Source organism: Petaurus breviceps, unplaced genomic scaffold (genome assembly GCF_028583685.1).
Source record: "Petaurus breviceps papuanus isolate PSGF00001 unplaced genomic scaffold, PetGlider_PUasm1.0 181, whole genome shotgun sequence".
Lineage (NCBI taxonomy): Eukaryota > Metazoa > Chordata > Mammalia > Diprotodontia > Petauridae > Petaurus > Petaurus breviceps.
The window spans coordinates 28661924-28678019 of NW_027185784.1; the positions used below are offsets into that span (position 1 = coordinate 28661924).

At 33.9% G+C, this 16096-nt stretch overlaps 1 protein-coding gene and 1 long non-coding RNA gene across 2 annotated transcripts in view; one reads left to right on the plus strand and one right to left on the minus strand.

Moving 5' to 3' along the window:
- The window catches only part of LOC138160715 (uncharacterized), a 239240-nt gene that overhangs the window by 35051 nt on the left and 188093 nt on the right, over positions 1 to 16096 (minus strand). The gene's annotated exons all lie outside the window — the stretch shown is intronic.
- On the plus strand, positions 13492 to 14460 carry LOC138160521 (olfactory receptor 2A1/2A42-like). Its single transcript, XM_069087074.1, has one exon. The coding sequence runs from the start codon at positions 13528 to 13530 to the stop codon at positions 14458 to 14460; it is 933 nt and encodes a 310-aa protein (XP_068943175.1). The 5' UTR covers positions 13492 to 13527.

Below are 16096 nucleotides of genomic sequence, written 5' to 3' on the forward strand. Positions count from 1 at the left end.
CCTACAGGAAAGTAGGGGGGAAGGAGATAAGAGCGGAGATGACAGAAGGGAGGGCAGAATGGGGGGAAGGATAGTTAATAGCACACACTTTTGAAAAGAGACAAGGTCAAAGTAGAAAATAGAACAAGTAGGGTGCAGGAGAGGATGGAGGGAAATATAGCCAGTCTTTCACAATATATCCACTATGGAAAAGTTTTGTGTAACTGCACAAGAACAACCTATATTGAATTGCTTATTTTCCATGTAAGGGTGGGTGATGAAGGAAGAAGGGAAATAATCTGGAATTCAAAGTTTAAAAATGAAATGTTTAAAAAAATGCTTTTATCATCATTTTTTTTACATGCAACTGGAAAGTAAGATATATAGAAACTGGGGTATGGAGATCCATCTTTCCTTACCGAAAAGTTGGAGGGGAAATGGTGGAAGATATAGAAGAGAGAAGTTTGGGGGAGGGGGTATCCAGTGGTATCACTGTTTTGTGAGGGGTGGGTAGGGGAAAGATGGGGAGAAAATTTGCAATGCAAAATCTTGTGGAAATGAATGTTGTGAATTAAAATAAACATAAAATAAAAGAGTAGGTATTCATGTTGGCTTGTTGGGTCATTTTCCATCTGGGATTGCTCTCCCCTTTCACCCAAATGAGATGGGTTTTCTTGCTGACCCTACAAGTTGCTTGAGCTAAAAGATTGTTTCATCCTGTCTTTTTGCTGATTCTGCTGTTCCAGTATTTGTTTTCGTGGTTGTTTGTGGTGAGAATGGGGGAATTACAATGATTTGCTACTTACTCTCCCATCTTGCCTTCTGAAATTCCTGTTTTTTTCAAAACTCTTATTTTAAATAAATTTAAACAAGAGTAATTACATGTAAAATCAATGTTTAAAATTTGTTGAGGTTTTTTTTAAAGATTTGAGTTTGAAATTCTATCCCTCCCTTCCATTCAGCAGTAGAAGCTAGAATTACATTGTATGCTCCAGTTGTCACTCAAGTTGTTGGACAAGAAAATCTATCATACGGTGCTACCTGCTTAGTAGCAATGGGAATGGAAAATATTACCACAATGAGGAATACTGAAGGAGGGCAAAGAATTGACAGGCAAAGCTACAGAGAACAAATGAGAAAGATCCCAGTTCTTTCTACCCAATTGGGATACAATTCCTCCTAAACAGATACCACTAAGATTGTTACTAGTTTTTTTTTTTAATAGGTACAACATCAGAGGCCAGAGAAAGAAGCTCTGAAGTACTACAGGATCCTATCTTGGTTACTATTAATTCACAGCACTTGTTTTCATGCATTGATTCTTTGTTACCTAGTAGGTTGTTTGATTTATTAATTTTAATAACAGAAAATAATTTATCTATAGTTAAAGAGTTGTATAGCAGATAGAACACTGGATCTGAGACAGGAGACCTGGGTTCACAATCCCAGATTACCAATATAATCTCAGGCAAGATTATTTGAACTCTCTTGGCCTCACTTTCTTCATCTGTGAAATAAATGTTCTGAACCAATGTCTTAGGTCCTTACCAGAACTAAATCCAAGGATCCTGTTAACAAATCTGATTTTAATGGATTGAAAATATTTAAATACAAACTTAATGGCTACAAAAGGACCCAAGTCACTGAGTTTTCTAAGATTTGTACACTAGAGAGATCTCAGAGTCTTTTTGCTATTATTCTAGTTAGACAGGAGGAAGCAGGAACAGTCGTTAGTAAAGATGGATTCAGGCTTTAGAGAGTTCTAATCCTCCCCTGAGTGTCACAATTCGGAGTATATCTAAACTGCAGAATTTGGGGTGTTTCCAATGGGAAACTTACTATTTGTGTCTCAATTGAAAGTCAAGTGTTAGAGTCTAATAAGCCCCATTGGGATCTATAGTTCTTTGGACTCCCCTTCCTGAGTACAAAATAACTTGATTCATATAGGACTGTTGCTACTGTTACTGTTAACATATGAGCTATGCCTTCCCTCAACTTACACTTAATTTTTTTTTAAAGCAATTGGGGTTAAGTAACTTGCTCAAGGTTACACAGCCAGGTGTTTCTGGGTGGGTGCTAAATATCTGAGCCCAGATTCAATCCCAGGTCATCCCAACTCTGGGGTCAGTGTTCTTACTCACTGTGCTACCTGGCTGCCCCAAACTTACACTTAATTCTAAGAGAATAGTGGTACAAGGTAAAAAAAAAGTATAGGTGTATATGGATACATAACTAGACCAAGCATTTTCAGATTATAAATTTGTGACATGAGTCTTCCTCTCTCCTGGAATTTCAACTCCCTGGGTTTCATGAAAGACATTCTTAAATTCTCTTCACACAGAATTACTTCTTTGCTTCTCTGCAAGAAGGAGGCTGGTGTTTGGGAAGTTTTACGTTGTTCCACCTGCAATGAACCCTTAGGAGTCTAAGTCAGAACTAAGCAAAGAAGGAAACCTTTGCTACAGGAGACACAGGAGTAAATTCCTCAAGCTGAACAAGAAGGCACAGAGAGTCGACCTGAATCTCATCCTGAGGATCCTAGAGAGAGTCAAAGCTTTGATCCCATCTTGAAGACAACCTCCCTAGAACTTGCTCCTGGTTCCTCTGTAGTGTCCACATGAACATACCCAGGTAGCCTTCTAGCACTTGGTTACAAGTTATTAGCAAAATTTTATACCATATAATTCTATGTCTTTTTTTTTTCTTATACTTCTTTATACATTGATAAAGGCACTTTTCCTCTTTAATGACTTTAGGTAAGAAGATGGCTCAAGTAAAATTTATTGTAAAGTTCACATACATAAAAAGTGGGCAAGGGACTCTGGTGTGTCTATTATTTGATTGATTTTTATTTTATTTCCCTTTTTGGAGGGCAATTGGGGTAAAATGGCTTGCCCAAGGTCACACGGCTAGTTTTTGTATTAAGTGTCTGAGGCCGGATTTGAATTCAGGTCCTCCTGACTCCAGAGCCGGTACTCTATTCACTGTGCCACCTAGCTGCCCCCAGTTGATTTTTATTTTAACAGGTGAGAAAGGTGTTTTGAAAATTCAGACAAGTGATTTTGAGAGAGGGATTCAGAAAGGTTTATTTGTAAAAGATCATGGGAGAATAAGGAATCCATGATTTCTTTGGGAAATATTGAGAAAGAGGAAGCATATATCATGTAAGAAAAAGTCCTATTGTTGAAAGTTGGTATATATAGATCTATTAATCAACTAATAAACATTTTAAGCTCCTACTAGGTTCCAGGCACTCATAATTATTAGGATATGCAAGCAAAATGCTTAGCTATCCCTACTCTCAAGGAACATATATTCTATTTTAGTTGTTAAAAAATGATGAGTTGTTCATATTTTCTATCTTATCCATTCAACTGATGTGTGTAATACGTGCATATAAATATATATGTGTGTGTGTGAGTGTATAAATATTCATATGTATACACATTCATGCATATATAATACCTATATACTTACATATGTGTATTGCCCAAGAGGCTGCCTATTATAGTGGATAGAGAGACAGCATGAGAGTCAATGGAACCAGCTTCAAATCCCTAACTCTGCCACATATTGGTTCTATGACCTTGAGGAAATCACTTAAACTGGCAGGGGTCTTAGACAAAACTCTAAGACAATATGTTGCTGAACAGTCAATTGCCTAAGTAAATAGAGTTAGTTTCCTCACAAGCACCTTCCTACATCAATAAATCACAACTCTTTGTAGAGTATTTACATATACAGACACATGTATATACAGACATATACACATACAGACAAATGTATGTATGTATATATATATATATATATACCTATGAATATGTGTGTGTATTTAAGTATGTAACACATATCATGTAACACATACCTAGATGTAAAGAGGTTTTTTATTCAGATTTCATTGTGGGGAATTCTTGAGGAGGAAACTCGTTTCCAAAATAAATCAGAAACTCTTCCTTGAGAATTCCCACAGTTAGTGTCAGTCTGATGTCATTGCTGTGTTTTTTAATGCATGTATCTCTTATTATTTTTATTTTTTTAATTCAAAAAAACTTCACTCTTTGAGAACATCTGAAGAGCTGCTTTTCTCTTCTTTTTTTGTCTTTTATTTTCTTCAATTGCAGTACTTGCTCCAGGGGCATAAAACCAATATATATCACAGGTGGAGACCTGTAGCTGGTTTGCCAAGGCTCTTAGACTAGATCTCTATCCATTAAATCATGCTGTCTCTTGGGCTCCAATATTTGCCCATGAAATTAGATTAACTTTCTTCTTGAAAGGATGTGTGATGGGGTCCTTCTTAAAGGTGAAGGGAAGTATAAGTTATATTTTCATTGATTAGTATAGTATGAGATTCTTTGTGATCTATATGACCTATTGTTTACCCCTGACATCACATATTTACTGGAAAGCTGAAGTGAATTTCAGTGAGGACAAGAGCATTCCTTGTTGCCTAGTTTTTAGTCTCTGAATCTTTGAGCTAGAAGAGGACTGAGGGTTTTACTAATCCAATTCCACACCCAATGGGAGAATTCCTTCCACAACATCTCTTGCCAACGGTCATTGGTCCCCATTTAAATATTTCAGGTAATTCCTGCATGAACTTTCAAAATGGTAGAAATTTCTGCCTATTGATCCTAGCTTTGGTCTTCTAGAGGAACACAACCAAGTGCACTTCATTTCTTTATGTCAGACCATCAAATATTGATGTAAGAGAATTGTGGAGAAGGAGCTCAATTAAAATTGTGACTTTTAAAAGGTTCAGGGAACACTTGTCCTCTTTTTTTCCTATTAGAATGAAGGAAATTAGTGAATTGGAGAGTTAACTTGAAGTGAATTCATATTTCATGGGTTCTAGACTGAGAATAATTTTTGAGGAATGGAGCTTTCCATCTCATTGACTTCTTTTTTGTTTTTAAAACAATTGGGGTTAAGTAACTTGCTCAAGGTTACAAGGCCAGTTGTTTCTGGGTGTGGTGCTAAGTATCAGAGCCCAGATTCGATCCCAGGTCATCCCGACTCTGGGCCCAGTGCTCTTACTCGCTGTGCTACTTGGCCGCCCCCATCTCATTGACTTCTACAGAAGTTTGAAGACTTAGAATACATCACAATTTTTCCTTTGGTTTTCCCAGCACCTTAAATATTAATACTTATTATAATCAGGTATAATTATTTCCTCTCCAATAGTAAAGTAAGCTTTAGAGCAAGAGATTTGCTGATAAAAAAGTAAAAAGTTAAAAGAGCAAAAACAGAAAAAAAATCATTATGAATAGTCTGTATATAGAGACCACTATGAGCATTTGACATGAAACTGGATTCATTGCCACCAAGACGCAGTGGTGGCTATAATTATAGCCCTCCTCTCATCTTTTGGAGCTCTGAGACAAAACAGAATGTCTTCAGAGTTTATTGTTTCTTCTATTCTTTCTTTCTTAGCTCTCAACAATCTTGTCACCCACCACTCTGACTGGTTTTACATTGTTGCCCTGTATTCCCTTCAACCCACTACGTGGGAAAGTCCCCGTTTCAATATTAATAAATGTCAGGTTTTTTGTTCTTATGGGTAAAGTAAAAACTGATATTGATTGTGATGAGAGGCAATCGACCTTCTCTAGCTATCAATGCTCAATACATATTTCTTGAGCATTTTACTGGTAATGTTGGGATGGGAGGTAAGAAGTTTTGAGATGGAATTATAGAATAATGATGGTGGAAACTTTTGTCATTTTTATTGAAAAGTAAATGGCTAGAAATATTACACTCATGAAACAAAGTTATATTTCAGCTAATTAGTAAATTGAATTTTAACCTTTCCTGCTTATATTTATGTTTTAAAATGTTATTTTGTTTTTAATTTGTGGAATAAAACAAGCATTTCTATTATATAGTATAATAAAAATGATTTCATATGAAACTTCAAACATACTAGGTACAACTTTTTAATTGCATGTACTTCCTTTTTAAATATACAGCAAAGTTACCATGTAATTTTTTTCTTTTTATTCTTCCCTTACCCCACATCCTTGAGATGTTCACCATGAAACATAAATAAGTATCAATATATATGTAAAATTTTTCTATACATCTCTTTTCATTTCTTTCTCTGGATGCAGATAACATCTTTCTTCATCTGCCTTTATAGTTACTTTGAGAATTTTTAACTGTCAAAATAGCATCCATTTAGTCATTCTTTTTTATTTTTTATTTTTTGCTTTTTGGAGGGAGGGAATGTAGGGCAATTGTGGTTAAGTGACTTGCCCAAGGTAACATGGCTAGTTTTTTTGTTGTTGTTAAGTGTCTGAGTCTGGATTTGAACTCAGGTCCTCCTGACTCCAGGGCCAGTGCTCTTTCACTGCACCATTTAGCTATCCCCATTTAGTCATTCTTTAAACAATATTGTTGTTACTCTATACAATAGTTTCTTGGTTCTGCTCATTCTTCTCTTCATTATTTCATGCAGATCTTTCCATAAGTTTTAAAATATTATTGAACTCCTCATTTCTTATAACACAGTATTATTCCATCAAAATTATATACCACAACTTCTTCAGCCATTCTCCAATTGAGAGACATCCCTGCAATTTCTGTTCATTGACACCACAAAGAGAACTACTATAACTCTTTTGTTACAGATAAGATCTTTTCCTTTCCCCCCAATTTTTGTTGGAAATAGATCTAGTAGTGGTATTGCTAGGTCAAAGAGTATGGGTAGTTTAATAACTATTTGGGCCTAGGTTCACATTACTCTCCAAAATGTTTGGATTAGTTCACAATTCCAAGAACAATGAATTAGTGTCTGAATTTTTCCACATCCCCTCCAATATATTTTACTTTCTCTTTCCTTAATTCTATCATCCCCTTCAGTCATAATTCCCTTCCAGTCTAGTAGGTGTAAAAGCATACCTCAAGGATGTTATAATATGCAATTCCCTTATCAATGAGTATTTAGGGCATTTTATATGATTATAAATTGTTTTGATTTCTTCACTGAAAGGCTGCCTGTTCATATCTTTTGTCTATGTATCAATAGGGGAATGACTAATATTCTTATGGACAGGACAAAGTCATATATATATATATATATATTATATCTTGATGTGAAATTTTTATCTGAAAAATTGTTTATTAACCCCCTCCCTATTTTCTGCTTTTCTTCTCATCTTGGCTACATTGACTTTACTTATATGAAAACTTTGCAATTTAATTTAATCAAATTAGGCATTTTCCACATAAGTTTGTTCCCTATCTCGTTTATTCATAAATTGTCTGCCTATCCATAATTCCCACAAGTAATATATTCTATGTTATTCAAATTTTCTTGTAGTATCTTTATATCTAGGTCATGTATCCATTTTGACTTTATCTTGTTAAATGAAATAGGATATTCATCCATGTCCAGTTTCTAGCCATGCTGCTTTCCAGTCTTCCTAAGAATTTCTTACCAAATAGTGAATTCTTATCCCAAAATATTAAATCAATGCATTTGTCATAAACAAGGTTATTATGCTGCTGTAAATTGTATGTCTACACTCTTCCATTGTTCTAACTTTTGATTTTTTAGCCAGTATCAGATAGTTTTGAATATTATTGTCTTATAGTTTAAAATTGGGTAATGCCGAACCTCTTTGTTTCTCATTTTTTTTATTACTTCCTTTGATGTTCTTGACTATTTGCTCTTTCAACTGACTTGTTATTATTTTCTTCTAATGCAGGAAAATATTTTTTGATAATTTAATTCAAATGGCATTGAATATATAATTTAGTCTGGGTAAAATTGTGATTTTTTCATTATATTGGGTCTGCCTACCCATGCACAATTAATATTTCTCCAGTTACTTAAATCTAATTTTATTTGAATAAAAATGTTTCTAATGATTTTTACATTCTTCCCGGGCTTGTTTTTGGCAAGCATACTCCCAGGTATATTAAACTGTCCAGAGTTAGTTTAAATGGTGTATCTTTTATGATTTTTTTCTTACACAATTCTTTCTGTGTTATATAGGAATGCTGATGATTTATGTGGATTTACATTGTATTCTGCTAATTTGCTAAAATTATTCATTGTTTCAATTACCTATTTAGTGAAGTCTTTGACATTTCCCACATATTTTATCATAAAGCTGCAAGACAAGATAGTTTGTTTGCCTCATTCTCTATTCTGATTTCTTCTATTTGTTTTTCTTCTCTTATTGCTATTGCTACGATATCCAATATAATACTGAATAATATTGGTGACTGTGGGCATCCTTTTTTTACACCTGATCTTACTGGGAAGGCTTCTAGTTTATCCCCATTACAAATCATTTTTGCTGGTGGTTTTAGATGAATATTTTTTATCAATTTAAAGAAAAATTAATTTATACTACTCCCTTCACGTATTTCTAATAGAAAAAAATATTTAAATTTATCAAAAGGTTTTCTGCATCTGTTGATAAAAACCTATGATAAAAAACTTTTATCATTGATGTAATAAATTATGTCAATTCTTTTCCTCATATTGAATCATCCCTACATTCTGTTATAAATTCCACTGGACCATAATGTATAATTTTTGTAATGTATTGCTGTAATCTTTTAGATAGTATTTTTGCATCCATATTCACTATTGAAATTTGACTGCAATTTTTTTTTCTCTCTGTTTTTACCCTTCCTGGTCCAGTTATCAGTTTCATGCATGTTTTATAAAAGGAGTTTGATAAGTTCCCTTCTTTACCCATTATTCAACATAATTTGTTCACTATTGGAATTAACTATTCTTACAATGTTTAATAGAATTAACTTTAAAATCTATCTGTTCCTGGTGCTTTTCTCTTAGGAAGCTCATTTTTGGCCTCCTTGATTTCTTTTTCTGAAAGAGTTCTATTAAGATATAGTATTTGCTCTTTTGCTAATCTAGTTAATTTATATATTTTTATAAATTTTTTCTCAATTTTACTTACATTGTTAAATTTGTTGGCATATAACTGGGGGCAAAATAACTCCTTATAATTGCTTTCCTTGCATCTTCATTTGTGGTATATTCACCCTTTTCATATTGTATACCAATGCATTGTCTTCTCTCTTTTTTAAAAACCTAATTAACTGTTTTTATCTGTTTCACTTGTTTTATTTTTCATAAAACCAACTTCTAGTGTTATTTGTTAATTTAATTCTTTTTTACTCTCAATTTTATTAATTTCTAAGGTTTCCAACTTAGTGATCATTTGGCGAGTTTTTATTTGTTCTTTTTCTAGTTTTTTTTTAAACACATACTCAATTCATTATTCTGTTCTTTATTTTATTTATCTAAGCATTTAGAGATATAAATTTAACTTTAATTACTACTTCTGCTATATACCATAAGTTATAATGCATTGCCTCATTATTTTCATCCTCTTTAATGAAATCATTGATTGTTTCTAGGATTGGTTCTGTAACCCACTCATTTTTTAAGAACAGGTTGTTCAATCTCCAAATAGTTTTTAATCTGTTTCCATGGTCCCTTATTAAATATAATTTTTATTGCATTATCACATGAAAAAGGATACTTTTAACATTTCTGCTCTTATCTTTAAAATTTGGGGGTACTAATATATAGTCAATCTTTGTTAGGTATCATGAGACTATGTGGAAAATGTGTGTTTCTATTTCCATTCAATTCTCTCCAAGTATCTATCATATCTAATATAAAAATCTTATTTTCTTTCTTATTTCTTTCCTGATTATGTTTATCTAGTTCTGAGAGCAGAAGATTAAAGAACTCTATAATTATAGTAGTAGTATCTATCTCAACCTATAATTCATTTAACTTTTCTTTTAAAAATTTAGATGCTGGGGCAGCCAGGTAGCACAGTGAGTAAGAGCACTGGCCCCAGTGTTGGGATGACCTGGGGATCGAATCCAGGCTCAGATACTTAGCACCACACCCAGAAATAACTGGCTGTGTAACCTTGAGCAAGTTACTTAACCCCAATTGCTTTAAAAAAAAATTTAGATGCTGTAGTATTCAGTACACATAGGTTGAGTATTAAAATTGCTTCATTGTCTACAGTAACTTTTGTTAAAATGCAGTTACCTGTTTATCTTTTTTAATAAAAATGCCTTTTAGTCATAATGTTGCTGAGATCATAATTGCTACCCTTGTCTTTTTACATTATCTGAAGCACAATAAATTCTAGTTCAACTCTCCATTTTAACTGTATACATCTCTCATTCTTAATTGTGTTCTTTGTGAATAACATTTTTGGATTCTAATTTTTAATCCATTCTGATATTTTTGTTTTATGGCTTGGTTAATCCCACTCATATTCAGCATTACAATTACTATTTCTGAATTTCATTCCATCTTACTTTTGCTCAGCATTTTCCTTCTCAGTCTCTTTTTGCTCTATCCCTGTTGTCTTATCTTCTCCTCTTACTTTTTTATTATTTTTATCTTGCCCACTCCTCTAAATGCCCATTCTTATCTTTGCCACTCATGCTCCTAATCTTAATCTATACAGCCTTGTAAAATCCCTCCTCCAGCCCATCCCCCAGTTTTCTCACCTCTCTATAAATTATGAAAACTGCCAACTCTCTCCAGATGTACATGTTATTTCTTCTTCATCACAGATGGGAGTAATGTTTCAACATTATGAACCCTACACCTCCACCTGCTTTCCTTGTATTAGTTCTTCCTTACACACCCCATTTTAAGAGATAATTGCTCCTTTTTACTTTTACCTACCCAATTTTGTTTTTTCATATCATGTCATCATACACACCTCAGCCTCTTTCTTTCAAACAACTTTAGTAATGATGACAGTTTTAAGAATATTGATAACATTTCCATGTATCATAATTAAACAGATTTACTTTAATGAGTGCCTTATAATTATTCCTTAATGTTTCCCCTTTTGTTTCTTCTGGATATTTTATATTGAATTTCCATTGATTTCTGGTCTTTCTGTTACAAATAACTGAAAGTCTTTCCGCTTGTCAAATGTCTTTTACTTTTTTTCCTTCAGGATTGTACTCAACTTTGCAGGGTTAAGTTATTCTTAGATGCAACCATAGTTCCTTTCCTCTTTGAAAAATATTGCCCACCACATGGAATATTTATATAATTTTAAGAGATACAAAAAGCTTATTTATGAACCTTCATAGTCCTTTAAGCAAGCAAGAATCTAAGCTATGCTAAATCTATTATATTAGGTTGTTTTTGATGTCCTCAAAATATATTATGTAATCTTCATTGGAAGGCTGCTCTAGTTCACAAAAATTTGCACTAACATGTCTGAATCCATGACATAAAATGAATGAAAGTATTACAAAACTTCCATATTTGAAGAATATCTGATATTATTAGAATTGCTATAATATACATGATAGCTTTACTCTCTGTATAATGTCTCTAAGACTGTCTGATCAAAAATTAAATCATCCTTTGGACCACCCAGTAATGGACTCTTCCATACTTAAATATCAATGACAGGCATAGAATCAGTTATGAAGTCTGTGCTCAAAGTCTTTCCTGCTTGATAGAACCAGTCAGGTTGCTACTGTGATCAACTGGAAAAGCCTTTTTAAATACATGGTCTCCTCCATGACATAATAAATATTCAAGCAGAACAATTGTCCAGATACTTGACTGGAATGTTGAATTTTTAATTGAATCCATTTACATTTTACACCTTATTCAAATTCCAGGAGTGAGTTCTTTATTATATTTTCTACATGAATTAGATTATTAATGTCATCAGTGGGTCCAAAATTTTTTTCTGAATATGCACCACTTACTAAAAGCATTGAAGCCATCAAACTTCTTCCAGTGAATCCTAATGAAAGTTTCTTTTTCTTTAGTAGCAAACAAAAAAACAATAGGTAGATTACAATGTCTTTTGTCTAGCCAAATAAACATCATAGTACATAAAGTATTGATCTTGGCATCAGAATATTCTGATTTTGAATTCTCACACAAACACTATCTATGTGATAAGTCGTAAAATATCTTTTTAGTTCTCAGTTTTTCTATCTGAAAAATTGGGATTATAATATCACCTACCTCCTAGAAGTGTTGTAAGAATCAAATGAGGTAACATATAAAACATATTGCAAATTTTAAAGCTTCTGTATAGATATCAATTACTATTTTAACTATTATTGTCTTGTCAAAGATTTTCACAGACAAACATTTGATCAGCTTTGAATTTTTACAGAGGATGTCAAATGAGATAGATTACAAAAAGTTACAAAACCTCAGATAGATTAAAATAATATTCCAGACATAACACCTTTTACTGTCACTGAAGAAAAAAGCATTGCTTTGGTATAAGTTACCTTTGATAATACTAACCAAAGGTATAGTGTTTCTTGAACTTTTAGATGTTTTGTTATCTTTTTCTAAAGAATTAATGAAATTAGGCAGTCCTTGATATTATTTCCATTGTCATTCTGCCTCTTCACAGTGAAAAATATCTAGTGTCTGACAGTGGTTCAATATTCAGTGACCATTCCCATCCATAAGATGACAATAATTGTTTTTTTTCTCCTATTATTTTCTACATCAAAAATATCTGACAATTTGCACATATAGGGTTTCTCTCAAATGATAAACCAATTTGAGTTATATTGGAAAAAGTGAGTGTTTATGAGATTGAGGAGAAGTTGTCCAGTGGGAGAAAATGAAAAGTTAGGAAAATGTGCTTAGATGCAATTGCTAGCTCCTTCTCAAAAGAAAAATTATGTTACCTATCATCACCAAAATGACCTACATTTTTAAAAAATGTTGAACTATTCATAATGCATAATAACAGAATCATCCATTGTCAAGTAACCTTGGCCGCACAGGGACAGGATTAATAGCAAATGTATTTTGTTCACCAGAATGTTAGAGGCAAATCTACTCAGGCTTAGTTAATGGGCAGCAGTAATAATACATCCTTATTTCTTTCTGACTCTAACCTAGACTAGTTGTTCAAAAGAACTTGAAATAACTCATCCTTTCAATGAAGATTTGAGGGAAACCAGGACAACTGGAATAATTTTCTTTCCTAAGATAAAATGACACTCTATCTTTCCTTCACATAACCTCTTCTTGTACTATAACAGTTTATATAATACCTCTGTAGCCTTGTGTAGCTACACACACAAGTAGTTTCCTATATTACCAGAGCATTTTTAAAGTTGAACTTCAGAAAGGGCAGCAATTATACAGAAGATCAAAATAGTTTGTAGGTGGCAAGTTAAAGGATCATTACAAGTGGGGCGGCCAGGTAGCACAGCGAGTAAAAGAACAGGCCGCAGTGTTGGGATGACCTGGGGATTGAATCTGGACTCAGATACTTAGCACCACACCCAGAAATAACTGGCCGTGTAACCGTGAGCAAGTTGTTTAACCCCAATTGCTTAAAAAAAAAAAGAATCATTACAGGTACTTCTTAGTTGTTTGAGTCTACTCTCTTCGCTTTCTCAATGTGAAAAAGGAAGGATTAATAAAGATCAGCAGATATTTGATTCATGGGATTGTGTGTAAATGAACTAAACTATGATTTTAATATCTCTCAACAGTGTCTTTTTTTTCATCAAAAGGTTATGGAGACCAATCAGACCACAGTGACAGATTTCATTCTGCTGGGATTTCTTGTTAGCCCTAACATGCAACTGGCTCTCTTTGGGCTCTTCTTCCTACTCTACGCCTTCACTCTGCTGGGAAATGGAGTCATTCTGGCACTGATTTGTCTTGACTCCCAACTCCACACTCCCATGTACTTCTTCCTTTCACAACTGGCTATTGTTGATATCTCTTATGCCTCAAACACAGTTCCCCAAATGCTGGTAAACCTTCTGGACCCAGCAAAGTCCATATCCTTTGTAGGTTGCATAATGCAGACCTATCTCTTTATGACATTTGCCCACATTGAATGTCTTCTGCTGGTAATGATGAGCTATGACAGGTATGTGGCAATCTGCCATCCCCTCAGATACAAACTCATTATGAACTGGGGAGTGTGTATTGCACTGGCTATCATATGCTGGGTATTTGGATCCCTCTTGGCCTTGGTCCATGTACTCCTTCTCCTTAGGCTGCCCTTCTGTGGACCTCGGGAAATCAACCACTTCTTCTGTGAAATCCTATCTGTTCTGAAGCTTGCCTGTGCAGACATATGGCTCAACAAATTGGTCATCTTTGTTGCCTGTGTGTTTATCTTAGTTGGACCCCTCTTCTTAGTCCTAATCTCCTACACAGGTATCCTTGGTGCGATCTTGAGGATCCAGTCAGGGGAAGGACGAAAGAAAGCCTTCTCCACCTGCTCCTCCCACCTCTGTGTGGTTGGGCTTTTCTTTGGTAGTGCCATCATCACTTACATGTCCCCTGACTCCAGCAACTCTGGGGAGCAGCAGAAAATTCTTTTTTTATTTTACAGCTTCTTTAATCCTACCCTAAATCCTTTGATTTATAGCCTGAGAAATGCAGAGGTAAAGGCAGCCCTAAGGAGATTCCTTAGGAAGGAGAGACATGGATAAGGAATTGGATGGTACTTTGTTATGGAGAAAGGGGAAAAATGGTGCTTTTGCAGTTTATAGCAAGTTGAGAACTGCCACGAGATCAAATCAACTTTTTTTCCAAAAATTCTCCAGCTCCCTTGTTCTCCCTATAACCCCTCCTTGAGCACTTGCATGGGTCTGAATCTCTTTATTTTTGCCCTACATTTTGCTTCTTTCTGTGACATGCCTCCATACTTCCTATGATCCCACTGAAACACTTTTTTTCAGTCTCCAATATGATCAGACCCTGCATGTCAGTGCAGTTCAGGGAACCTAATTAAATACACTAATGACTTTTATTAAAAATCAATGTTGATACAATTTGATTTTATATTTACTTCTGAATATATCCCTGTCTTCCCTATTCTAAGAGCCTTACAAGTTGCAAAGAATAAAAAATTGAAGGAAAAAAATAATTCTGCAAGTGTAACTGATATCTGAGACAAGGCTGACAGTATCTGCAATGTTCTATAACCATATCCTAATCCACATACATACCAAAATTATCCAATCAGAAAAGCTTATTTTTTTCATTTCTTCTCTGGGAACCAAATTGGCCATTCATTTATTCACTCACTCACTCACTCATTCATTCATTCAGTAAATAAGTACTTATTAATTACTTACTATGTACCAATTACCAATGGCAAATCAGGATTCCTGCCATCAAGGAACTGACAGTTCATAGGGAAGTCAATTTTCAAGCAACTATTTACATTCAATTTATATTCAGTGTAAGTGGAAGGTAATCTCAGGGGAATGGCACTAGATTTAGGGACTATGCAGAAAGGTTTGATTTTAACTGGGACTGAAAGAATGCCAATTAATTTGAGTAGGTTAGGATGGAGAACATTTATGTATGGGAAAATGCCAGTAGAAAGAAATGCAGTGTAATATACAAGAACAGCAGGAAGGACAGTAGATTTAGGTCATAGATTCCACAAAGGAGAATAAAGTATAAAAAGACTATACAGCATTTAGTTGTGTTTCTATTGTTCTTTTTGTTATAATTAGTGTACATTTTTCTTGATTCTGTTAATTTTGCTTTAGTTTATGTTTCTTCTCATGTTACACATTCTTCATATTCATAATTTATTACATTGGAGTAGTATGCTGCTACAGTCATACATTTCATGCAGACATTCTAAATTTGGTGGGGTTTTAATTTTTTAATGCTTCTACAAAAGGTGCAGCGATACGTATTTGGTATACATGGGATCTTTAATCTTTGGGGGATATATTCCTAGCAGTGAGATATCTGAGTTGAAAGATATGGATACTTTAGTTTCTTTCTTAACATAATTCCCATATGCTTTTCATAATGTTTGGATCAATCCATAGTTACACTAACAATGTGTCTTTACAACATCTTTAACATTGCTCCCTTTATCTTTGACATATTTGCCAATTCACATGGTATGAGATTAAATAGCAGACTTGACCCCATTCAACACAAAGTTATATTCATTAGCCTCTACCTTTTTTAAAAAAAAAAAGGTAATCTATTCAATACATCAATTTCTCTATTTCTTATTCAGTATTTTTTTTTGATGATTAGTACATGGTATTCTTTAAGATCTGTTACTGGCCAGATATTTCTCCCTTTGTCCACTAT